The 25970-nt window shown below is 41.3% G+C and overlaps 1 protein-coding gene across 3 annotated transcripts in view; it reads right to left on the bottom strand.

Annotated features, from left to right (window-relative positions):
* Positions 1-244: 244 nt before the first annotated feature.
* Positions 245-25970, bottom strand: part of TMTC1 (transmembrane O-mannosyltransferase targeting cadherins 1) — a 303326-nt gene continuing 277600 nt past the window's right edge. For all 3 annotated transcript variants that reach the window (XM_021092123.2, XM_021092125.2, XM_021092124.2), the window contains exons 14-20: positions 19105-19207; positions 16679-16814; positions 16053-16197; positions 14564-14701; positions 12825-12947; positions 9044-9121; positions 245-1286 (exon numbers count right to left, since the gene is read on the bottom strand). In XM_021092123.2, coding sequence (XP_020947782.1) covers positions 1146-1286; positions 9044-9121; positions 12825-12947; positions 14564-14701; positions 16053-16197; positions 16679-16814; positions 19105-19207 — 864 coding nt within the window. In that variant the 3' untranslated portion in view covers positions 245-1145. The remainder of the gene's footprint in view (positions 1287-9043; positions 9122-12824; positions 12948-14563; positions 14702-16052; positions 16198-16678; positions 16815-19104; positions 19208-25970) is intronic.

Genomic DNA, 25970 nt, shown 5'->3' with positions numbered 1-25970 from the left:
GCATTCTCCATGAAATCTCCAAAATTACAAACACAGAATTAAGAACTCCGGTTCTAGCACTCATATTTTAAGCACAGAATTCTCATTAAGACTAGGAATCAATAGGGCTCCTTTCCATCTATTTAGACTCTATGAAGATCTCTGTAATATACTGTAAAGATTCCTCAATGGTTAAATATATTTTTAAAAAATAATAATCTCAGAACATCTGAATGTTAAGATAATAAAGTAGAACATTTCTCTCGATTAATACCTTTAATATTTCTCATGTAGAATATACTATTTTTTTCTCCACCAAAATAACAATATATTTGGAGGCAGAAACACTTATGATTTTTAAAAGCACTTATGAAATCTTAGAGCAGAACCACTACTCTCTTAATACTTGTAATAAAGTTAAAATAATTTAAACCATCTCCATAAAGACTCAGGGGTACTATGATCCTTGACTTCCCCCCTAGGAATAAGACTACCCATACACAATTCCAGAAGCTTCCTTTTTGATACATTAGGCAATGGGAAAACAGCTTATATCAGAGAGGAATTTAATTTACTTCTCAATAGGTCTCTAGCAATATTCTCAGAAGGATATCAGATAAAGCTCACTTAACAATAGCCCTTTTCCCCCATATATTCCAGAAGGTTCTACAAAAACTATTAGATACTTATTTCTGGTTCTGGAGAATTAAAGGAGCTACCTCTTGATAGAGTTTCCCACTTGCTTTATCCCAGAGGATTTATCTTCCTTGAAATATCTCCTCTTTTGACTTCATAGCATTTCAAGCCTCTATTTCTGGGACACAAATGTCTGCACTAAGACATGGATTTCTAGGTTGGAAAAGCAGACAAATATATGAATTTGGAATCTGGAATTAAACCAAACAGAAATCTGTAAAATGTGTAGTTGCTGTTTTCCTTCCCTCTCGGGCCTCCTGGCCCTTGCTTGCTGGCTTCATCTTCTTTCATGGAAATGCAAGTCCTGGGCACAGGGGGACCAACAGGTATCCCACAGTGGGCCACCCTGAACTTGGAGCAAGAGGAAAGCTGCATTGGTTGTGACCCAACTGGTGTGAAAGCAAGGCTGCCATCCCTTCTTCCTCTTCCAAAGGCACCAGCACTGTCCCTTGAGACTGGGTCAAAGGCTGCTACATTTGATCCTTTTCCTGAACTTCTTGCAATCTTTTTTCTAGTCGGTCCAACTTGGCGAGATTTTCCTGCAGCAGTTTGCTGTCTGGAACCAGCTGAAGGGCTCTCTCGTAATAAGCTCTTGCAGACACGTAGTTTCCCTGTCGAGAAAAAGAAAGAGAATAATTATATTCTGTTCCATCAGAACACTCTCCTGGAAAATGGGGAGCCTAAGAAACACGCCTCCTGGCTCATTTTAACATAAATGTCTGCCTAAGGAGACCCTGTCTGCATGTGTAATTTTATCCTTATCTGTTGGTGCTCCTGGAGAATCCATTTAAATACCAGGCCAGATGGAGAATGAAAAGGATAAGAGTTACACCATAAGGTTAGATGGCAGCAAAGCAGAATTTCAATTCTACTAAGATACAGTACAAAGGTACCATTTCATAGTGTTCTCACAGGCTAGCACTTACTCCTTTGTAGTCAAGTGGAGCCATGGCACTGGAAATTCATATTGAGAGGGAGGGGGAGTGAGAGGACTGGGTTGGGGGGAGATGTGTGTGTCTGTGTGTGTGTGAGGGAGAGACAGAGAGAAAGAAATGTTTTTGAAATTCCAAGAGTAATGATTTAAAAAGTAAATAGTTCAGGAATTAACTGTACCTACTTTGTGGTAGAAAGTAATTTTTTTTGCTTTTTAGGGCTACACCCACAGCATATGGAAGTTCATGGGCTTGGGGTCGAACTGGAGCTGCAACCACTGGCCTATGTCACAGCCACAGCAATGCCAGATTCGAGCTGAGTCTGTGAATTACACTGCAGCTTGTGGTGATGCTGGATCCTTAACCCACTTAGTGAGGCCAGGGATCAAACTCACATCCTCATGGATACTAGTCGGGTTCTTAACCCAATGAACCACGAGGGGAACTCCCAATTTTTAATCTTTTTTTTGTTTTCTTTTATGGCCACACCTGTGGCATATGGAAATTCCTGCGTCAAGGATCAAACCTGCGCCTCCGTAGCACCTGAGCCGCTGCAGTCGGGTTCTCTTAAACCCCTGCACCACAGTGAGAACTTCTTGTAGGAAGTATTTTAATTTTCAGCTTAAAACGTAAAAGCAACTTTTGTCTAATACAGGCTTGAATGCAAATGTTGAGTTTTTATAAACAAAAAAGAACTGATTATAAATAATATGGAATCAAGTTTAACCCATACTCAAGACCTGTGACATTGTCTGCTGGGTACTCTAAATGCAGGCAGGGAGGTATGTTACTCTGGACTTGCTAAAGACACCTGTCTCCACCCTCTGTGGGCTCCCATCTGATTTGTTCAATGCCTCCTTAACTGGCAACTATGTGCGCCAGGTCCTAGAAGGTCCCTGGCAAACTAGTCAGAATTACTAACTTTTTTCCAAACTCTTTTCTGCCACCAAAAGTATTCCTTCTGTATGGTCGACCCTCTTTCAGATCTGTGTACTGCCAGGTCTCATAGCTAAGATCGGTAGAGCTCTCTCCATTCAAAAAGAATGTGAATTTGCTCTACTTTATTCGCAGTTTCAGCTCCATGTGGATGAAAACCAATTACTCTCTAAACTTCTATTGCAATTTAAAATAGCATCTCTTGGGGAGTTCCTGCTGTGGCATTGCGGAAATGAATCCGATTAGTATCCATGAGGATGTGGGTCTGATCCCTGGCCTCGTTCAGTGGGTAGGGATCTGGCGTTGCCGTGAGCTGTGGCGTAGGTCGCAGATGCAATTCAGATCCTGTGTTGCTGTGTCTGTGGTGTAGGCCAGCAGCTGTAGCTCTGATTTGACCCCCACCTAGTCTGGAAACTTCCATGTGCCACGAGTTCAGCCCTAAAAAGCAAAAAAAAAAAAAAAAAAAAAAAAAAAAGTATCTCTTGCAGTGAAAGAACCATGGAGCCATGTAGCACTAGCAACCCATATGTGTTAAATGCTTAACTATTTCCCAAGTGAACTAACATGTGCCAAGACCTTAGAAAAACACCTGACACATAGCAAACACTCAGTGTAATGCTGTTGTTGTTGTTATTACATGACTATTTATGTGTCAATGAATATACACTGTCTATTTCTTATGGAATTAATTTGTCATAATGATGAAAAGGGGAGCAAAATGACAGAATAGAAAATGGTACAATGGGAATCCAGGCTCTGGCAGGTGTGCACATGAATATATTTTTGATGATTGACACTGAAGAGAATTCTGAACAAATGAGAACCTGGATTTAGCTACATTACTGTTTTTTTCAATTCACATATTTCTTCAGAGTGTCTCCTGATGTTTATTAAGCTCAGCACATATGTGCAGACAACTGCACATCCATCCCTGGCTCTCAGTTCTCAGAATGTGTTCCTACTGAGGGTGATTTTGAAGTTGTTTTCCCTAGAGGTTTCTCTGAATGTAGGCCTCAGCCTGATGCCACGTATCTCCTTCTCTGATCACCAGCTGATTCTATCCTTTCACACAAGATCTAGTCTTTCCCTCCAACTGCTTTTTTCTTTTTCTTTTCTTTTACAGCTGTACCCTTGGCATATGAAAATTCCTGGGCTAGGAGTCGAATCGGAACTGCAGCTGAAGGCCTACGCCACCGCCACAGCAATGCTGGATCCAAGCAGCATCTGCAATCTATGCCGCAGCTTGCAGCAACCTTGGATCCTTAACCCACCGAGCAGGCCAGGGATCAAACTCACAGACTCACAGACACTATGTCAAATTCTTCACCTGCTGAGCTCCAATGTGAACTCTAATTGTTCTTTTCTTGATGAAAATGGAAATTTATTTTTTTAAAGTTATATACCATAATTGAATGTCCCCAATTTTAGATGCTAGGAAGGGAGCTTGAATTATTGAATTTCTAAAAATGTCCTAGCTTCTACAATAACCAATAGTCCTATGTGGCTATTTAAATTTAAATCAATTATGATTAAGAATTCAAGGAGTTCCCCACTGCAGCTCAGTGAGTAAGGGCCCAACATAGTCCCTGTGAGGATGTGGGTTTGATCCCTGGACTCGCTCAGTGAGTTAAGGATCTGGCCTTGCTGCAAGCTTCAGTGTAGGTCCCAGATGTAGCTCGAATCTGGTGGTGGTGCGGCTGTGGTGTAGGCTTCAGCTGTAGCTCTGATTCAACCCCTAGCCTGGGAATTTCCATATGCTGTGGGTACAGCTATAAAAAGAAAATAAATAAATTTTGAAAAAAGAATTCAGTTGCTCACTTGCACCAACCATATTTCAAGTGCTCAATATTGCCTTGGATGGTATAAGCATAGAACATTTGCATCATCACAGAAAGCTCTATTGGCCAGTCCCATTGTAGAAAATGCAGTGTCATAAGGCAGGCAGAATTGAAAACAGTAACTTTGTGATGTGGTCCAGTTGATGCAACTCTTGGATTATCAAGAATGTATTGTAGCTGTTTTGTCCATCCATTTCATTTTACATAAAACCTCACGAAATAATATCATCTTTCACTACCAAGTAGCATAAACAAGAGACAACTCCCCTCTCTTTGCATCATCTCTTTGCAAAGCCTTATTCCAACTCTCAAACTCACCCGAGCCCTCAGTCTTTCCTAAGCTACACCCAGGCTCAGACAAGAAGTGAGCCCCAGGAAAGGGATTACATTGCTTGATTCACACGCTTCCTGGCAAAGACACAGAAAATTAATGGTTGTTCTTGAAGACCTCATAATGATAACCTGCATCCTAATAGCGACATCAAAAGGACCACATCCAAGCCACGTGCCTGGTCTATATATTTGTATTGGATTGCGTCATATGAATTTACTGATATTAAACATTTTGCTTTTTAAGAATTTTTATGGGGTTTGGTGTTCTTTCTAATTATGAAAATTGGTTTTCGTAGGGTCCAAGACTTCCATTTGATAATAGAAGAATCAAAATCTTGACTAGCCTCTGGGCCTTGGAGCCCTTATGTAAAATTAGAACTTGAGCATCCCCTTATGTGGTCTGACATATAGCTCTTAAACAGGAGGTCTTATTTTAAAAAGGAAAGCCAATACTTCAAAGAAAAACACCAGTTATTTTTCAGGTGGTCCACCATACCACCAAGCCTGGGCTTACATATTTAAAAAAAGTTCCCACATTCTGGTGCAAGAACACCATCATTGGTCAACACGCAATTGCTCCCCTTCTTTCCCCCGTAGATGTTCATCCCTATGCTGCTCCTCTGTGATTCTTTACCCATGTCTGTGGGGGCCCCGCCAAACCCTTAATTCCCAGAGTCAGAAACCTAGAATTGATGCCTTACCACTCTAGCATGTGGTTATCATCAAACTTCTCTCTTCTAATCTAGTCCATTCCAATCCACCCACATTCTACTACCTCATATTACTTCATTTTAGGCTTTCATGACATTAAACATTTGAAAATTATAAACACGGAAATTTTATATTGTTCAACCTAAGAGATGATGTCCACAAAGATGAAAAGGAGGTAAACTAACTTTTAATCAGTGTGTGTGTGACATTTTGAAATAATACACTCAACAGATTCTTTAACCTCCAGATACCTTTTCAGGGGAAGCCCCTCTTAAAGCAATGAGTTCACTTGCTAATCTGAAAGAGTTCAATGAATGTATTATTTTTTCTTTATTTCCAGACTTTACGAATACTCTTGAGGGCATTTCCTGTTCTTTTTTAATTAACAATTGAACCCACTGCTTTAAATGTAGGTGTGGACTAAAAACATTGAGGAGGTCCCTGGTAGCTCAGTGGGCTAAGGGTCTGGTGTTATCACTGCTATGGCACAGGGTTGATCCCAAATCTGAGAACTTCTGCATGCCACGGGCATGGCCAAAAATAAAACATATTGAGCATATTATTTGAAAGTGCAATTACTTAATAAATTGTTTAGATATTTCAGATTATTATGTTCTTAGAGTTCTCTGGTGGCTTAGTGGGTTAAGGATCTGGCGTTGTCACTGATGTGGCTAGGGCTTGATCCCTGACCCCAGAACTTCCACATGCCACAGGTATGGTCGAAAAATAAAAAATAACATTATTATATGCCTGTTCTTTTTTTTTTTTTTGCTGCCTTTTTGGGACTACACCCATGGCATGTGGAAGTTCCCAGGCTTAGGGGTCCAATAGGAGCTACCACTGCCAGCCTATGCCAGAGCCACATCAATGCCAGATCTGAGCCGTATCTGCAACCCACACCACAGCTCATGGCAACTCCAGATCCTTAATCCACTGAGCGAGCTCGGCCAGGGATCAAATCCACATCCTCATGGTCCCCAGTCAGGTTCGTTAACCACTGAGCCATGAAGGGAAGTCCATATTTCTGTTTTTATTATTGTATTTCATTTTTGTCTTTTTAGGGCTGCACCCATGGTATATGGAGGTTCCCAGGCTAGTGGTTGAATCGGAGCTGTAGCCACCAGTCTACACCACAGCCACAGTAACTCAGGATCTGAGGTGCATCAGTGACCTACACCACAGCTTACAGCAATGCCGGATCCTTAACCCACAGAGCAAGGCCAGGGATCGAACCCACATCATCATTGATGCTAGTCAGGTTCGTTAACCACTGAGCCATGATGGGAACTCCATATTCCTGTTTTTAAAAGTAAGTTCATTTTATGTCTCACAACTAGATAATGTTGAGACCCTAGAATGACATTAAGATCAGAGCTCTGGTTATTCAGCTCTGATAAATGACATGCTTGGATTTGCCATCTATGTTCCTCTATTAGATCCAGGCTAATAGATGCAGAGGAACTAGCCTATTATCCCTTCCCATCTGTACAGTCACGGGTCACCTTTTTGTTTTGTTGTTTCTGAGTGACCAGTTTCCACTTAATCGTAAACCCGATTTAGCCTTTGTTTAAATTCTAATCACTCTCTTCAGAGTAAAGACTGATAAAAGCCTGAAAATAAGTTTGCTAAATAAGAGCAATCCTTTAAAAAATGTCAGAACATGGCATTTCTCCACTCAAAGTCCTCCAAGGACCTCAAGTTGTTTGGCACTAAAGCTGAAGACCCTACCATCCCCTTCAAGACCCTGCATCATCTGGCCCTGGGATCTCTCTGACTCAGCTTCTATCACTTCCTCTCACTTGCCTCCTCCCTACTCTGCAAATTCAGAGGCACCTTCTCCCTTCAGGACCTTGGCACATGCACTTTCCCTATTTTGCCACATGGCTTCAGATCTCTGCTCACTAATCACTTTTTAACTGAGGACTTTCCTAACCACCTCAAATTAAAATTTCAGTCCCTTTGGAGTTCCCATAGTGGCTCCGTGGTAATGGACCCGACAAGTATCCATGAGGATATGGGTTCGATCCCTGGCCTTGCTCACTGGGTTAAGGATCCAGCGTTCCTGTGAGCTGTGGTACAGGTTGCAGAGGCAGCTCAGATCTTGTGTTGCAGTGGCTGTGGTGTAGGCCAGCAGCTGTAGCTCCATTTCGACCCCTAGCCTGGTAACTTCCATATGTCTCAAGCGAAGACCTAAGAAGCAAAAAAAATAAAATAAAAAATAGAATAAAAAAAAAAAAAAAAAAAAAAAAAAAAAGGAGTTCCCGTCGTGGCGCAGTGGTTAACGAATCCGACTAGGAACCATGAGGTTGCGGGTTCGATCCCTGCCCCTGCTCAGTGGGTTAACGATCTGGCGTTGCCGTGAGCTGTGGTGTAGGTTGCAGAAGCGGCTCGGATCCCGCGTTGCTGTGGCTCTGGCATAGGCCAGTGGCTACAGCTCCGATTAGACCCCTAACCTGGGAACCTCCATATGCCGCGGGAGTGGCCCAAAGAAATAGCAAAAAGACAAAAAAAAAAAAAAAAAAAAAAGAATAAAATGTCAGTGCCGAGCCTGGTACTCCCTATCTTCTTTCACTATTTTATTCTCCATAGCACTTATTCTCATCTGATATATTTTATGTGTATGTATATATGCATGTGTTTATTTATTTATTGTTTTCCCCTACTAGACTGTTAGCTTCATAAGGACAGGAATTTTCGTCTCATGTGTTCATTCTTGCATTCTTGATACCCAGAAGAGTACCTGGTATATAGGATGCTCTATAAACGCTTGTCAAATGAGTGGATGGATGAATGAATGCCAGTGAATCTTTGATGCCATTATAGAAAATAGTCCCCTCAAGGGTAATTTTCAATTATTTACTCAAAGGTAGCTTTTTTCTTTGAAAACAAACAAACAACCTTGTTTTCCAGTAGGTTAGGGAATAAAAGATACATTAAGTATATTTAAGAAATAGTAAAACTTGGAGTTCCCGTCTTGGCGCAGTGGTTAACGAATCCGACTAGGAACCATGAGGTTGCGGGTTCGGTCCCTGCCCTTGCTCAGTGGGTTAATGATCTGGCGTTGCCGTGAGCTGTGGTGTAGGTTGCAGACGCGGCTCGGATCCCGCGTTGCTGTGGCTCTGGCGTAGTCTGGCGGCTACAGCTCCGATTAGACCCCTAGCCTGGGAACCTCCATATGCCGCAGGAGCGGCCCAAAGAAAGCAAAAAGACAAAAAGACAAAAAGACAAAAAAAGAAATAGTAAAACTTTATCTTGACAGTGAGTCAAGCTGTAGGAAAATAAGCTATAGTGATTAGCTTAGCTCCAATAAAACTTTAGTTCACATAGCAGGTTTCATCAGCTCTATGATGATGCTTAAGTACACATGGTTCTTTCATGATAAACTCATAAAATCTAATTTATACAGATTTATCTTTAAAATGGCTTCATGATATTCAAAATCTAGATAATACAAAGTGAACATAGACTGTGGTAACTTCACTTTTAAACACCTATCTCTTTTGTATTCAAATAATTCAAAGAGGAAATTCACAATAGCTTTCTCAATCTTTTAAGACAGAAGAAAGAGAAAACACAAAGGGAAAACCCAGTTCGCATGGAAGTGAATTATTTTCTTACCTTGATGTGCTGGATTCCGCCCATGTTCATCCAGGCCTGTGCTTGATCTGGATTTAATTCCACGGCTGCTTTATAGCTCTAAATACATAAGAAATAGCTTCAGGCTGGGAAACAAGAACCTGTCTTTAATGCTACAGGCTTGTAGAATCCATTTTCTTCAAATGTGGAAATTTAAATGGTTAATAAAATGGACAGCCACTTCTAGTTCACAGGTGTTCCCTTCATTTCTATTATTTTTCAAAACTGATGATTCTAAAGTGGAGGAAACTGAAGTGTGTAATTTTCTTGCAGAGCTAACCTCTGGACTTAAAGAGGCTAAGGACGCCTGCTGGGAATCCAGGTGATTTCTATTATAGTTCATCATCTCCCACTGGCCTTGACCTGCAAGAAAATGGTACTCTTTGGCCTTTTTCACTACAAATGGCGTTTGTAAGAAAAACATTTTATTTGCTTATTTTTTGGCTGTGCCCATGGCATATGGAAGTTCCTGGGCCAGGGACCGAACCTGTACCACAGCAGTAACCAAGGCCACTGCAGGAACAGTGCCAGATCCTTAACCTGCTGAGCCGCAAGAGAACTCCAGAACACTTTTTTTTTTTTTTTTTTTTTTTAATAATCCTAGAATCTTAGAGTAAAATAGCTTAACCCTCTCACAATATCACTGACCTGATCTTTTAGCCTAGGCCTAAATTCTTCCAGGGACTGGTGTTCAGTATCTCTTTAAGGACATCTATTCTACTGGGGGATGGTTTTAATCATTAGAAAGCCGTTCTTTTTCTTCTGCCTTGTGAAAGGTCTTCAAATGTTTGAAGAGAGTTACATATTTCTCAAAAACATTTTTTTTTTTGTGAATAACAAATATCCCATTAAATGTCATATCCATGAGGTATATTTTTAATATTTTGCATGTTGTTTTGCATCAAAAGGTATGCTCCCCACTGAGTCTTGATTTTAAGAGTGGCTGCCTTCCATTCTGGAAAAGGCAAAAAACTGCAGGGACTGAAAACAGAGGAGTGGCTGCTGGGGGGTCCAGAGAGAGGCCGACTAAAAGGGGCAGGGAAGGAAATTTTGGGGGTGATGGAGCTGTTCCACACTGTAACTGTATTGGTTACATGTCCAAGTGCCTTTGTCAAACCCACAGAACTGTACTCCAGAGAAGGTAAATTCTACTGATGTACATTATACTTTAATAAAAAAGGAGTAAGAAAAAAAAGAGAGGTCACTTTAAATATAAATAAAGGCTAAGAGTACTGCCTTCAATTACAAAGCTAAGTATCAGTGTGTATATTTTAATTCTTGCTATTTTCCTTTGCAGGAATCCACCATAGATACCTAGATCCATAGATAACGAGAATCTGCCCATCGCTCCTCGACTTCAGTTTGAGGAGAAAGAACCAAATGTTAAGAAATTGTATTCTTGGGAATTCCCATCATGGCATAGCGTAAATGAATCCGACTAGGAACCATGAGGTTGTGGGTTCGGACCCTGGCCTCGCTCAGTGAGTTCAGGATCCAGCGTTGCAGTCAGCTGTGGTATAGGTCCCAGATGTGGCTCGGATCTGGCGTTGCTGGGGCTGTGGCATAGGCTGGCAGCTGTGGCTCCAATTGGACCCTAGCCTGGGAACCACCATATGCCACCGGTGTGGGCCTAAAGAGCAAAGAAAGAAAAAAGAAAAGGAAACTGTATTCTTAAAAAGCCACTAAAGTGAACAGCTTAAAAAGATGCCAGGAGTTCCCGTCATGGAGAAGCGGAAAGGAATCCGACTAGGAACCATAAGGTTGCAGGTTCCATCCCTGGCCTTGCTCAGTGGGTTAAAGATCTGGCGTTGCCGTGAGCTGTGGTGTAGGTCACAGACGCAGCTCAGATCTGGCGTTTCTGTGGCTGTGGCGTAAGCTGGCAGCTGTAGCTCTGATTAGACCCCTAGCCTGGGAACCTCCATATGCTGCAGGTGCGGCCTTAAAAGACAAAAAGACAAAAAAAAAAAAAAAAAAAAAGCCAAATTAAGATAAAGTATGTTTTGTGGATTAATTTTTATCAGCAGAGAAAGGAGTGTAGAAGAGTCACATATTAGTGGGTCACAAATGTGATCCATCTCAGACCCTCTAAGAGACCCTGACTGAGCTTCGTAACCTCGGAGTCTCAGTTTATTCTACTGCAAAATAGAGACAATGACCATGCCTTCCTTATATGATTGTCGTGAAGATTAAACTACTTAACACATGTGAATTGTATATAAAAAGCTAACCGACTGAGCTGCTATTTTTGGCCACTGGCTCTACTCCTACTCTTTACAAATCTAGCTACCCTATGATTATTTGATCCATTGGTCAGGCAACTAGAAAATACTTTTTAAACACAATATATATAAGATACATATAAATGTAGACATCATATCAATATTCAATTAAATATTAATAATGATTAAATTGGCATGTTATTATAAATAACTAAAGACCATAATGAAAGTGTTTGCAAGGCAGAGAAGAATGCACAATTTCCGCTTCAGATGTGTCACCATTTCTGTTCTGAGCATTCACATTCAAATTAGTTTTCTCCACATACCTTTACCTATGGTTTCCACTATCTTAAAAGCTGTTTACTACTCTCAAAAACCATTTCGTCATTTGAAATGTTACTTTTCACCCATGATATGTTTAGTGCAATTTTATGACTTCATGAATTCCAACGTGTGGCTTTACCCAGGAAAATGTATGGTATGTCTGTACGTTTCTGTTTCTGTTGGCACATGTCTCTTTTTTATGTCAAATCATGTTGTCACTGTACTCTGAAGCTGCACACACTGAACACTTCTAAGACGCAATAAAGAAGGAAGGAGTCCCTGGGCACAAGGAAAAGTCCAATCTAACTGCGGATCAAAACCACTTGCTCTCACATGCACAGAGTGGAGGAGAGGGAGGGACGGGAGGCAGACACCTAACAATACAGTGTAATATGTGACACTTTCAAATGACTGGTAGAGACAGTGTTTTAGGCGTTCAGAGGACAAAAGGTCACTGGGAGAAGGGATGGACCAGAGGCTGCCTGGGGACACAGGCCTGTGTAGGCAGATGAGTGGGAACCTGCTGGGGGGAGGGTTTAAGGGAGGTGGGATGGGGACTGTGTTACAGAATATGTGGAACATCAAAGCTTGTCTGGTCCAGCTGAAATAGTGGGTGATTGGAGGCAGAGAAAAATGAGCAAAAGAGGGAAGAGGTTTGAGAGAGAGAAGGAAGCTGGTGTGAGGTCAAAATACAGAATGCTTCAAACATCCTTAAAGGTTATAATTCAGAGATAATGCAGAGGTATTATGGAACTCCTAATGGTTGAAAACTAGAGGCTCAATTATAGAAAAAACCATCTGGAGTTCCCGTAGCGGCACAGCGGAAACAACTCCGACTAGAAACCATGAGGTTGCAGGTTCGATCCCTGGCCTCACTTAGTGGGTTAAGGATCTGGCGTTGCCGTGAGCTGTGGTGTAGGTCGCAGACGCAGCTCAGATCTGGCGATGCTATGGCTGTGGTGTAGGCCAGCAGCTGTAGCTCCAATTCGACCCCTAGCCTGGGAACCTTCATATGCTGTGGGTGCGGCCCTAAAAAGCCAAAAAATAAAATAAATAAATAAATAAAAATCTTATAACCTTACGTCAATTAATAAGAAAGTTCGCTCCACGAACATGCCATTGATCTCAGATTTTAATATATATATTTCATTAAAGATTAAGGGAGTATCGATTTTAATCCATAGATTTAATAACAATATATATTATTTTAGTATTTGTACCTCGAAAGCTTTGTCGAGAAGATTCTGCTCTCTTAGTTGGTTTCCTTTAGTGAAAAAAAGTTCAGATATAACTTTTGGGTCCTTTGGTTTCAGCTTGAGAGCCTTGTCTATAGCATCAAGTGCCTGTACAGGTTGGAAATTAAGAATAAATGTAGATTAGATAAAGAAAAACCAACCTAAACAATAATATTTATACTTTTTGTTCTTATGTATTAACTAGTGTGGTGAGTGACGATCAAAACATGTTCTTTATTGTCTCTGATATTCTCCTCAAGAAATCATGTAGTCCTGGAGTTCCCATTGTGGCTCAGCTGGTTATGAACACGACTAGTATCTACAAGGATGTGGGTTCGATCCCTGGCCTGGCTCAGTGGGTGAAAGATCCAGTGTTGCTGCAAAGCTGTGATATAGGTCGCAGATGCGGCTTGGATCTGTCATTGCCTTGGCCAGATGACACGTGGAGTAGGCCTGCAGCTGCAGCTCCAACCAGACTCCTGGGCAGAGAACTTCCATATGCTGCAGGTGACCCCTTCCCCTGAAGAAATAATGTAGTCCTGACAAATAGTCCTGACAAATAATTTCCTTCTATTTCAGATTTTCTATTTATATTAGTGACAGTGAAAAGTCCCATCACGATCACTTTACAGGATCACATTGAAAGAAAGCAAGATCTGGCGTTGAATATTTTGCCCTGACCACATGTCCATCTGGACAATTCCAATAGCCTCCTCTCAGGGCCCTGGTACCCACTCTGCCCCCAGCACCCACTGCTTCATCCTCTGCAGCCAGAGATTCCTTTGAAGCATGAATCTGACGATGTTGCTCATAAAACCCTAAAGCTCCTTCCAGGATAAGGAACAAAATCCTTGCCCTGGTCCCAAGCCTTGGGGTGAAGTCCCCAGCAACCTCTATGGGTGCATCAAACAGGTGCCCTGCTCCCTCATCCTCATCAATCCCTCTATGTTGACACAGGGCTCTCACACATACTTTTTCTTGCCTGGAACACTATTCCTTGCCCCCTTTGGTGTAATAACTCCTCTTCATTACTCAGCCCTCACTTGCACATCACTCTGCAGGGAGCCTGGCCACCTCGACCACTGGGGTTCCCCGATTGTATACTCCTTAGGGACCACACCACTTTTCATGACATCACCAGGCACAGCTATAAATCCACACTGGTTTTGTGATTACTTGTTCAATCTCCATCTCCTCTTCAACAGTAAACTCCACAAAGACAAGGGCAATGATTTTTTTTTGTTTCCATGCTGCTTTATTCCCATTGCCCACCACGGTGTCTAGCATAGAGCAGGCACTGGATATATATTTTGTTGAATCAGTTCACAAATGTGCTGGTTACATGACTTTTTAAATGGAGATAAACAGTACAGTTGCAACACAGGATCATTGACCTGTCTAACAAGGTTGTTATGAGGATTCTATAAAATATATTTGGAGGAACAAGGAAGATGTTAATGCATACAAATGTTAGTCTTTACAGAGTTAGCTGAAAATAAACTGAGTTAATACCACATAAAATCTTTAAACCAGGGATGAACCAAGAAAACAATGTACTGTTCTTTCAAAGGGACATCTTAGGAATCAAGTAGGTATCAGTGAAAAGTGCCCAGAAGACAGGCTATGTCCACTGTTGATGTCCAAGACTGCTCAGTCCCATGAGTGTGCAGATGGGAGGGTCATGCAGGGGCACCCCAAACAACTCCCAGCAGCATCCTCTCTACCTTATCATGCTGCTCCTGCTTGCTGTGGATGGCCGACAACAGGCGATAGCATTCGAGACATCCAGTCTCCTCAGACACGATATGATTGGTAATCTTTTCAGCTTCTTTTGTCTGACCCATCACGGCCAAAACCTGAGCCTGCAAAACCACAACCTTGGCTTAGAAGGCACTTGGTTATGACTTTATCAAATAAAGTATTCAAGAAACACTTCCCACAAAAGTACTCAGCATCTATTTGTGTCTCACAGAATGGGGTCCTTTAACACAGCTTATAGGCTTTAGTTTTTTGTTATTTGTTTCTTTATTCAGGCATGTGTTTGTACACGCATGGAGGGAACATCAAAGCTATCCAATGAGATAACCTGTGCCTTTTTTTTTTTTATTAGAGTATAGTGGATATACAGCCAATTTCTGCTGTACAGCAAAGTGACCCAGTCACATATATAAATATATATATATATATTCTTTTTCTCATATTATCTTCCATCATATTCTATCATAAGAGATTGGCTATGGTTCCCTGTGGTATATAGTAGGATTGTGCCTTTTTAAAAGTTAACTAAACATGTCAAAAGAGAAATTTTGTCCCATGGCTTCAATAGAACACTATGTTTCTAACAAGGTAACAAGTATGTTTTACTGAAAAAGAAGAGTGATGATCTAAAAACTGAAATAAAAATATGGTTGATATTAATTTTCTTGAATAGGATCACTTTACTGTAGTTATGTCAGAGAACATCCTTGCTCTTGGGAATTATTCACAGAGTTCTCTTCATGGCACAGTGGTTAACGAATCCGACTAGGAACCATGAGGTTGCGGGTTCGGTCCCTGGCCTTGCTCAGTAGGTTAAGGATTTGGCATTGCCATGAGCTGTGGTGTAGGTTGCAGACAGCTCCGATCCCGCGTTGCTGTGGCTCTGGTGTAGGCCGGTGGCTACAGCTCCAATTCAACCCCTAGCCTGGGAACCACCATATGCCACGGGAGTGGCCCTAGAAAAGGCAAAAAAAAAAAAAAAAAAAGGAGTTATTCACTGACGTATTCAGAAATAAAGAGTATGAGATCTATAGCTCTCACATGGCCCAGGAAAAAAAAAGGACCTATTAATAATATGTTTATGTACACACAGATACCTAAATATGCATATACATATGCATATATATACACATATATACATACCTGAGAGGATGATAAACATATGCATCAAAGGGCTTAAAACTGATCAATCTGGATGGAAGCGTACATGGGAGCTACTTAAAATTCTTGCAAATTTTTCTAAGTTTGGAATTATTTCAAAACAAAACTTAAAAGTGTTTTTAGCATCCATGTCTTTGGCAAATGACTCTAATATTGGTTGTATGAATATTCACTGCATGGATACAGAATAGCATTCCAGTTCCCATTCCAAAGCTGACTGACTGTAGACTGCATGCGAGCGTCTATTCCCTGCTCCTTTTACTTTCTTTACTTTTCTTTCCCCTGTCTCCTCACCAGTGCCAGGCGGAGTTCCCTTTGGGAAGGCTGAAGTGCCACGGCTTCCCGGTAAATGTGCAAAGCCTCTTCGTATCTGCCGGTGTTGTAATACAGAGCTCCCAATGGTGATAATATCTCAGCTTTGCGTGCCACCTGCAGGGCACTGAATTTGGAGAAAAAAAAATTGACACTTTTTTGTAACAGGTACGTTTCCAAAGGTTGAAAATGGAATTTGGGAACCACTGTCCATGATTTGAGACTCTATTTCCATAGGATCTTTGTTTCTATATCAAAAAGAATGTTAAAAAAAATAATCATGGTGGCACTCTCTGATTTCAAGGAGGATTACAGCTATCGCTTCAGAAAACAATGGACTAACAGAAGTGGGAATTAAATTCCAACCTTGGTTTAGCACCATGCTCTAACCTGCAGGCAAAAACATTAACTGGGATACCATTTATTCCCAAAGTACCATTTACAGTACTGTTCTCTTTAGAGAGGAGAATTGTTATTGCCTGCCTTGGCAAATTTCCTAGTATCCTGACAGTGTCTGTTCCAATTACCTGAGAATTTGATGGGCAATTACAGAGGTCTTTGGATGACTTACAAAGTGAAGGAAAAAAAAAAAAAAAAAGGAACTTTACCGTTTGTACCATTCTTCAGCCACACTGTTGTCCCCCAGTGATCTGTACAGTCTCCCCAGGTTCACCATGGCCACGTGATGGCTTGGGCTAAGTTTGATGGCCTGTTGGTAATGGGTCACTGCCTTCTCTGGAGAGCCTGTAACCAGGAGTGGGTTGGTAAGAGCAGAACCTGCCTTAATTACAAAATACACAAACTCTTTCATTTCTCTTATGATGATCATTCTTCTTACAGCCTTACTACCAGTTATTCAGTTTGGCTTCTTCTCTCTGCCGCTGCCTAACTTTGGACCATTTCACTATCTATTTTATTTTTCTTTCTTTTTGGTCTTTTTGCCTTTTCTAGGGCCGCACCCATGGCATATGGAGGTTCCCAGGCTAGGGTTCGAATTGGAGCTATAGCCACTGGCCCACACCAGAGCCACAGCAACGCCAGACCGGAGGCGCGTCTGTGACCTACACCATAGCTCACAGCAATGCCGGGTCCTTAACTCACTGAACAAGGCCAGGAATCAAACCCGCAACCTCATGGTTCCTAGTCAGATTCGTTAACCATGATGGGAACTCCTCCATTTTCACTTCCAAATAAATTAATAATAAAAAAAAATCAATAAAAACTAAAACCTATTTCTTTTTATAAAAATGTATTATTTTAGTCCAAGTGTTTTCTGGCCATTGCCCTAGCTAACATGATGTATGAGATGATCAGTGATTGCTATTTATACAAGATACAGTTGCTTCTCATTATACAAGAAATGGAATAGGCTATAAGAGAATGGAAACTGTCCTGAAGCAACGTCTAAGGGTCTGTCACCATTGCTAAACTCCAACATAGTGACTGAGGCACTGCTTTACATAAGCAGGCATCTGCTCTATCATGACAATCTCTTTTTAAGTCATACTTTTTTATTGAGAAGGTATTTATTGAATAGGACTTTAAAAATAGCAATAATACCACCCTGTATTTGTCTAGTGCATCTTATATTTTAAAACACTTTACTTAAATGATCTCATATGATATTTGCAGGTACTTTTGATAATGTTAACTACCTTTTGATACTACTTAGTGCCTCTTGGGGTCTAAGAGATATTTAAAAACTATGATCATTTTACAGATACAGGCACTAAAGTACAAAGACATTAAGGAACTTGACAAAAATCCCAGGGCAAGGGAAGGTCAAGGCCAGCTCGGGAATCAAGGTTCCCCAAAGAAGCTTCCTAGTGAATGAATTGACAGGACAGCCTGAAGTTCTACATCAAATGGCATGTTTATTACCTGCGCAGACATTGCCTCAAGTCTGCCTTCTCTGAATGAAAGTTTGACCAGGAGGTGCCAAAAGGGACTCTCTATACGTCTAGGTCTACGTATATAGGTCATTGATGATAGCGAGAATTCCATCAGAATAAACACACGAACACAGTGGGAGTGGAGGGAAAATATACAGTGTGGTCAGTGAGATTTAGGGGGCTTGGGGGCTGAGGTAGGATATTGTGTTGTTGAATTAGAAGGAAGAGGGCTAGATCAGGCCAATAGGTCTCTTCTGGTTCTTATGTCTTTATACCTAATTTATTATTATGTTACTAATGAACCAGCAGGTGGCACTACAAAACAATTTTACAGGTGAAAATAAGGGACGTTTCCTAGGTGGATCCGAATGTACATTTAGGTTCTATGAAACAGAAGAGCTTCAAATACCCTAGAAAATAAAAACTCTTTTGAAAATTTCATATTGACAAAAGGATTAAAACTGAATCTTATTGCAGGGTAGGCAGTTTAATGGTCAACACGAACAAAGTGATGTTCTTATATTAAATCCAAATATCTTTTCACTGTGTGTAAGTACTCATAACATGCCAACAGTACGCAGGGCACGCATCATCAAGAAAACAGAATCCCTGCCCAGTCAAGTTTTACATTGAATAAGATGAAGTAAGTGTATTTTGTACAGCATCTGTCCTATGCGAGTACTCTATCAATTATAATAGTACAGCTTCTGTAGTATGGATCATATAAGGAACAAGGAAACAGTTCTGGAGACTTTTTAATCAGTTATAGAAAAGAATTTACCATCTGTTGGTAAATAGACTCAGGGGCAGGTTCTGCCTCGTTACAGCGAATGGTTGATCATCCTAGATTTATAAACTTGTTATTCAAAGAAGACTGCTACTTATTAAATTATCAAGGCCACTTCCTGCCACCTGGGGAGTTTTCCTTAGAGAGGTGATTAGAAGGATGGGGTAGATTTTACTGAACTGAGCTTGAAGATTTAGAGAAATGACAGCCCCAAGGTACAAGGTAACTGTTAATGGTGTGGGCTTCCAGCCAAGCTCAGTGAGTTCTACTTTTGAGGCATGATTTGGGTGCTTGCCATGTAGCTTGATAGTATTATCTCATCTCAGCAGAGCAGATTCTCTTTCATCTCACTTACCCGTGTCAACTAAGAAAACTCCATAGTTGTTGTGTAAGTCTGAGCTGTCTGGGCAGTTCTTTATTCCAGCCTGGTATATTTCCTCAGCTTCCTTAAATCTCTCCTTTAAAAAAGAACAAAGAAAAATACATGAGAACTTTTTTTCCTTTAAAATCAACAATGAAGTGAATACTAGAAGTGGAAAAAGCAGAAAGTAATTTACTGAGCATCTGCTTTGCTATAGGCACCAAGATTAGATACTATGTGCTTTGACTCAAAGTCAAGGCCAACTGCACACACAGCTGAGTCATACCTGTGCTTAGTTCCTTTAGCACAACTCAGCTATGTTTACCAACAAGGGACTCTGGAATGACTTGCGCTACAGTTGGTAAAGTCTCAAAGCAGTTGTTTGGCTAGGGTACCTTCCACCCCAGTAACTCTCTGGATGAAAGTGGAGATCCATTTATATAGGACCTTCTTCCAAGGTGTCAGTCTTAATGGGAGCCAGGAGGCCTGGGCTATTTGCCTAATAGCTGCATTTGCATAGTTAGCACTCTTACCTACACTGAAGAGTTTATTTGGGGAGGTGTTTTCAAGGCAGTGGGAGGGGGAAGCTGATGCTGACTATGGGAGGGCTTTGCCTTATCCTTTCTTTTGGCTAAGTATGTTTATAGCCCACCAAACCATCCCACCAAACCATCTGTGGGAGCAGATGTTCAGGTATCAGCCTGAACTTTCCATCTCTGAGCTGATCCCTCCAAGAGATGTCCCCTGAGAAATACACCTCTAACTCCTACCTTTGTGTCAAGGCCCAGATCAACTGCCACAGCTTCGGTGAATCGTTTTCTAACTGTTTTGTTCTTCTACTCTAAAGACCTGCTTGAACACACCTCACTGATTTTAGGCACATTTTGCACAACCATTTGAGAAGGATCACATCACACTTTCTTTTACAGTACAGAAGGTAATGCCTAATTCATGAATCAAAGCTACCCAGGTTCTAACAGTTACAAGTGAACTATTTCCTCATTTCCTAGCGATGCTATGAAGGTCAGGTTTGGCATAAAGCACACAGCAACTTTTTCTTTCATGTGCTCTGATCATGGACATCGCCCATAATTTTAGCAGAAGTTACCACTATGCAGCATTCAACCAGACACATGAAAAGGGAATGTATGGTTTCATTTTCCTCAGATGTGACACCTTAAGCTTGTGAATAAAGATGCACTGAGGGCTGAGCCAAAAGCTGATAAGTCAAAATCTGATTTGACACTGAAAGATGAAGACCCTTGACTCTCTGCGAATTACCAACGCCATCTCTTTGAATCCACACATTCAAGTACCATTTGGGGAAATATGGTTTGAATTTGGCAAATTTCTTACAAAGCCACAGCCCAGCAAAAATGGATTTTCATGTTTCTAAAAATGTTTTCTAACTTCCCAACCTCAATAAATTGTCAACTCAAAAAAAAAAAAAAACTCTTAAAGATGAATGAAAAATCTCAAAATATGTTCTTTCAATCCAATAAAGAGAAGAAAAACTTTATGAAGATATTGCCCACTGAAGGTCTAGCAAATTGGTGAGCATGTATATGCATGTGTTAAATGCAGACAGGCAAGACACAACTTACTTAAGATTCCAATAAAATCAATAGCTAGAGAGTACTATTGGATACATATATATATGTGTATATATGTATATACACACACACATATTTTTTTTGTCTTTTTGCCTTTTCTTTTTATTTATTTATTTATTCTTGTTTTATTATTTTAATTTTTTTCCGCTGTACAGCATGGGGACCAAATTACTCTTACATGTATACATTTTTCCCCCCACCCTTTGTTCTGTTGCAATATAGGTATCTAGATATAGTTCTCGATGCTACTCAGCAGGATCTCCTTGTAAATCCATTCCAAGTTGTATCCAATAACCCCAAGCTCCCGATCCCTGCCACTTCTTCCCTCTCGCCCAGCTTTTTGCCATTTCTTGGGCTGCTCCTGCGGCATGTGGAGGTTCCCAGGCTAGGGGTCCAATCAGAGCTGTAGCCGCCAGCCTACGCCAGAGCCACAGCAATGCCAGATCCGAGCCGCATCTGCAACCTACACCACAGCTCGTGGCAACGTCGGATCCTTAACCCACTGAGCAAGGCCAGGGACTGAACCCGCAACCTCATGGTTCCTAGTCGGATTCGTTAACCACTGAGCCACGACGGGAACTCCACTATTGGATATTTAGTCATTTACCCACTCATTCAGCACATGTTTTCTGCAATGGCTTTGGAAAGCATGGCATAGTGATTAAGAATGGGGCTGCCCATGCTTGACTGCATGGATTGGAAACCCAACCCCACTATTTGCTGTCCCTGTGACCTTACTTCCCCTCTACGAACTCGAGCATAAAATAGGGATAACAATAGTACCTGTTTCAGAGGGTGCTTGTGAGGGTTAAATGGATTAAAACATGTGGAGCACTTAGACCAATGCTTACCAAATTGTCAGCAGGTCGTCACATTACCCTCTATCCTTATCACTACTACTAGGAGTAGTATTTCCTGAGTACATTTAAAAACAAAGATGGGCGAGTTCCCTGGGAGTTCCTGTTGTGGCTCAGTGGAAACAAATCTGACTCGTATCCATGAGGACTTGTGTTTAATCCCTGGCCACGTTCAGTAGGTTAAGGATCAGGCATTGCCTTGAGCTGCGGTGTAGGTTGCAGACGTAGCTCAGATCCTGTGCTCCTGTGACCGTGGTGTAGGCTGGCAGCTGTAGCTCTAATTCGACCCCTAGCCTGGGAACTTCCATATGCTGTGAGTGCGGCCCTAAAAACAAAGCAAAAAAAAAAAAAAAAAAAAAAAAAAAAAGGTGGGGGAGTTCCCTAGTTGTCTAGTAGTTAGCAGCTTTCACTGCTGCGGCCTAGGTTCAATCCCTGGTCTGAGAACTGAGATCTGACACCAAAATACTGCAGGCCACACCCAAAAAAACCCAAAAAACAAAATAAAACAAAAATCCCAATAAACAAAAAAATCAAAAGAACAAAAATGGCACTAGTGTCAGATGCTAACCCTGGTCAAAAGGTAAGACAAGAAACTCAAGATTTTCAAGAACTGATTACTCAGTTTGGGATTAGCCAGTTTGGGTTATTATTTTTTTTCCTCTGGTGGTCTCTAAGATATTAAACAATTTATTGGCCTATGTCTCAGAAGATAATCAAGAAAAATTAAAAGGAAGAACACCCAAGTTAGTTATTTTTTTTCTCATCAACAGTTAAAGAGGGAGTTCCTGTCATGGCTCAGTGGAAATGAGTCCAACTAGGAACCTGAGGTTGCAGGTTCGATTCCTGGCCTCGATCAGTGGGTTAAGGATCCGGTGTTGCTGTGAGCTGTGGTATAGGTTGCAGACATGGCTCAGATCTGGCGTTTCTGTGGCTGTGGTGTAGGATGGCAACAGTAGCTCTGATTCGACTCCTAGCCTGGGAACCTCCATATGCCATGAGTGTGGCCCTAAAAAAAAAGAGTTAAAGAGATTTGATGAGAAAGACATTTGAAACTGTAGTCTAAATGCCACCATGAGCATGACTCCTGATGTGGCCAAAGTAACAACGCCAAGGCACCTGAGTTCAAGAGCATTGGTACTTAGCTCTTTAGTACACTGCTCACATCGAGGTGTATTCGTTAGTTCATTTGTCTTTGAGCCCCTTAAATAAACATATTTTGTTTTACTCATTCCACATCTTTGGCATCTACCTCCCAGTGATATAAGTAGTAGTACCACCCACATGCTAAGTACATGGTGGAGACAGAAGAGTGGGTGATACAGACAATCTGACCCAAACACACAACTGAATGGGATTCAGACAAGAAAGAAACTGTGACGTAGGGTGACAGTGTCATGATAGGAGAAGCACAGGGTGTCAGGGAGGCAACCAGGAGTGACACCTAGACTTGTGTCAAGATAGATTCTCTACATTGTCATCATCCAAATGCCTGGAAACGCTGGTTACCATTAACTCCAGCACCTGTGTAACAGAAGCTGAAAAAAATCTACAGCTATTTGAGATCTTAAAAACATTCATGGAGTTCCTGTTGTGGCTCAATGGGTTAAGCACCCGACATAGTGTCCATAAGGATGTGAGTTCGATTCTTGGCCCTGCTCGGTGGATTAAGGAATCAGAGTTGCCATGAGCCATGGTGTAGGTCGCAGATGTAGCTCAGATCCTGTGGTGCTCTGGCTGTGGTGTAGGCCGGCAGCTGTAGCTCCGATTCGACCCCTAGTCCGGGAAACTCCATATGCCATCAGTGCACCATAAAGAAAAAAAAATCCTTATAACTAAATTGTGGGAGAGTCGAAAGGTGTTTTTCCTGAAAGATGTAAATGATATCGTCACATTCTAACTTGCTGAAGTCAAAGACAACAGTTTTCAAGTGCAATTACTGTTGTGCCTGATTTAATTTTACCTTTTTCCCACATTCTTGCTGCTCCAAAATAGGCAAAGAGATCAACTTTTTCATCTAAAACTGCTCTTATTTTTTGGATTTATGAGCTAGGTCTCCCCTAGAAATGCAGTTTTCAAAGTTCAAGGAAGTAATGGGATTTAAAAGACTATCTATGTCAAGAGCAAGTAATCACATCCCTGTGTCCCAGGTTCCCCCTCTACCCCCACCCCAACGCAGTCTCAAGATTCTGTTTTCAAAGGGTGTCCTTTTTCTCCTTTCACTTGATTTTAAATCTCAAAGAATGATTAACTCTACTTATTAAAACAAAAAACCCCAAAAAACCCACAAAACGGGAAGGGAACCGCTACTACAGAAGAAAACTACCTTCTAGTTGTTTATAGAAGATAAATTCCACCTTCTCAGGAAAGGCCATCCATTTATCTTAAAAAGGAGTATTTTTTTTTTTTTTTTGGTCTTTTCATCTTTTTAGGGCTGCACCAGCGGCATATGGAGGTTCCCAGGCTAGGTGTCTAATTGGAGCTATAGCCGCTGGCCTTCACCACAGCCACAGCAACCCCAGATCCGAGCCTCATCTGTGACCTACACCACAGCTCACAGCAACGCTGGATCCTTAACCCACTGAGCAAGGCCAGGGATCGAACCCGAAACCACATGGTTCCTAGTCGGATTCATTTCCACTGTGTCATGGTGAGAACTCCAGAAAAAGGAGTAGTCTTAATCCCTCAAGTTCAATTTCATTGATCTCATCTGGCTAGATGTCCTGTCCTAAGTGGATCATTCCCAGTCTCTACTGACTGGTGAGATTCAGAAGAAATGAATATAAGCTATTAACAGGACAACTTTAATTAGGAATGCTTGTGACCCAGAGAAAGGTTCCGACGAAGAATACTGTCACTAGAGTCCCCAACCAGACGCTGCCTCAGCATGGAATTGGCTTTCGGGGCAATAGTTAAAAATCAGCAGCATGGCAGTCATGGGCCCTCTAAGGCTCAAAAGCATTTTCAGTGGGGTGGTAATAAAATGTGCCTTGTGGGAGAAAGAAAACAACTGTCAACATCTCCACGTTTTACATGCTGTGATTACAACACGGCATGCTTTTTACCTCAGGGAAGGAAAAGTGAGAGGCAGATCTTTTGAAAAAGGACCTTTGACTGTAGTTTATTTTCTTGGGCCAACTGACACTTTTGGAAAAGGTTTTTCTTTTTCTTTCTTTCTTTCTTTCTTTCTTTCTTTCTTTCTTTCTTTCTTTCTTTCTTTCTTTCTTTCTTTCTTTCTTTCTTTCTTTCTTTCTCTTTCTTCCTTCCTTCCTTCCTTCCTTCCTTCCTTCCTTCCTTCCTTCCTTCCTTCCTTCCTTCTTTCTTTCTTTCTTTCTTTCTTTCTTTCATGGCCACACTCGTGGCATATGGAAGTTCCCAGGCTAGGGATGGAATTAGAGCTTCAGCTGCCCACCTACGCCACAGAAATAGCAACACCAGATCTGAGCTGTATCTGTGACCCATGCCTCAGCTTGTAGTAACATTGTATCCTTAATCCCCTGAGCAAGCCCAGGGATTTAACCCATATCCTCATGGATACTATGTTCCCACTGAGCCACAACAGGAACTCTGAAAAATATTCCTTATATTTCAAGATGCAGCAACCAGGAGGACACATGGACTTGGGCTTATGTGATGCAGCCATCCTCAAACTTCTTGGTTTTAAGACTCTCTTGCACTTTAGAATTACTTAAGAACCCTGAGTTCCTGTCGTGGCGCAGTGGTTAACGAATCCGACTAGGAACCATGAGGTTGCGGGTTCGGTCCCTGCCCTTGCTCAGTGGGTTAAGGATCTGGCGTTGCCATGAGCTGTGGTGTAGGTTGCAGATGCAGCTCGGATCCTGCGTTGCTGTGGCTATGGTGTAGGCTAGCGACTACAGCTCCGATTAGACCCCTAGCCTGGGAACCTCCATATGCCACGGGAGCAGCCCTATAAAAGACAAAATAATAATAATAAAATAAAATAAAATAAAATTACTTAAGAACCCAAAGAGCTTTGTTTATGTGGGCTACATCTATCATGGTTACCACAACAGAAATGAAGCTGAGAAACTTTTACTTAATAAACTAATATAAACTAATATTTATTTAGATATTAAATATTTTAAATAATAAACAAGTGAAACGCAACACATTTATAGGAAAAATATATTTTCCAAAGCCAAAAAAAAAAAAAGAATAGTGGTAATTTTTCCAAGTCTTTTCAATGTCTGGCGTGATAGAAGACAGCTTGTTCTAAATCTCCTTTTGTACTAATCTATTTCTATGTCTTTTAGTTGAAGTGTATAAATGAACCTGATCTCATGAAGATGTTTAGTTGGAAAGGGGAGAATATTTTCACACTTTTTCCATGATTGTGAATACATCATGTAGCCTCTAAAGAACTACGGTAGAT

This window comes from Sus scrofa, chromosome 5, assembly GCF_054392235.1.
Source record: "Sus scrofa isolate SSC_HxYL_T2T_F1_AM1 chromosome 5, Sscrofa_HxYL_maternal_Yorkshire_Landrace_v2.0, whole genome shotgun sequence".
NCBI lineage: Eukaryota > Metazoa > Chordata > Mammalia > Artiodactyla > Suidae > Sus > Sus scrofa.
The sequence above is the reverse complement of the archived record's forward strand: the minus strand, read 5'-3'. Positions and strand labels throughout refer to the sequence as shown.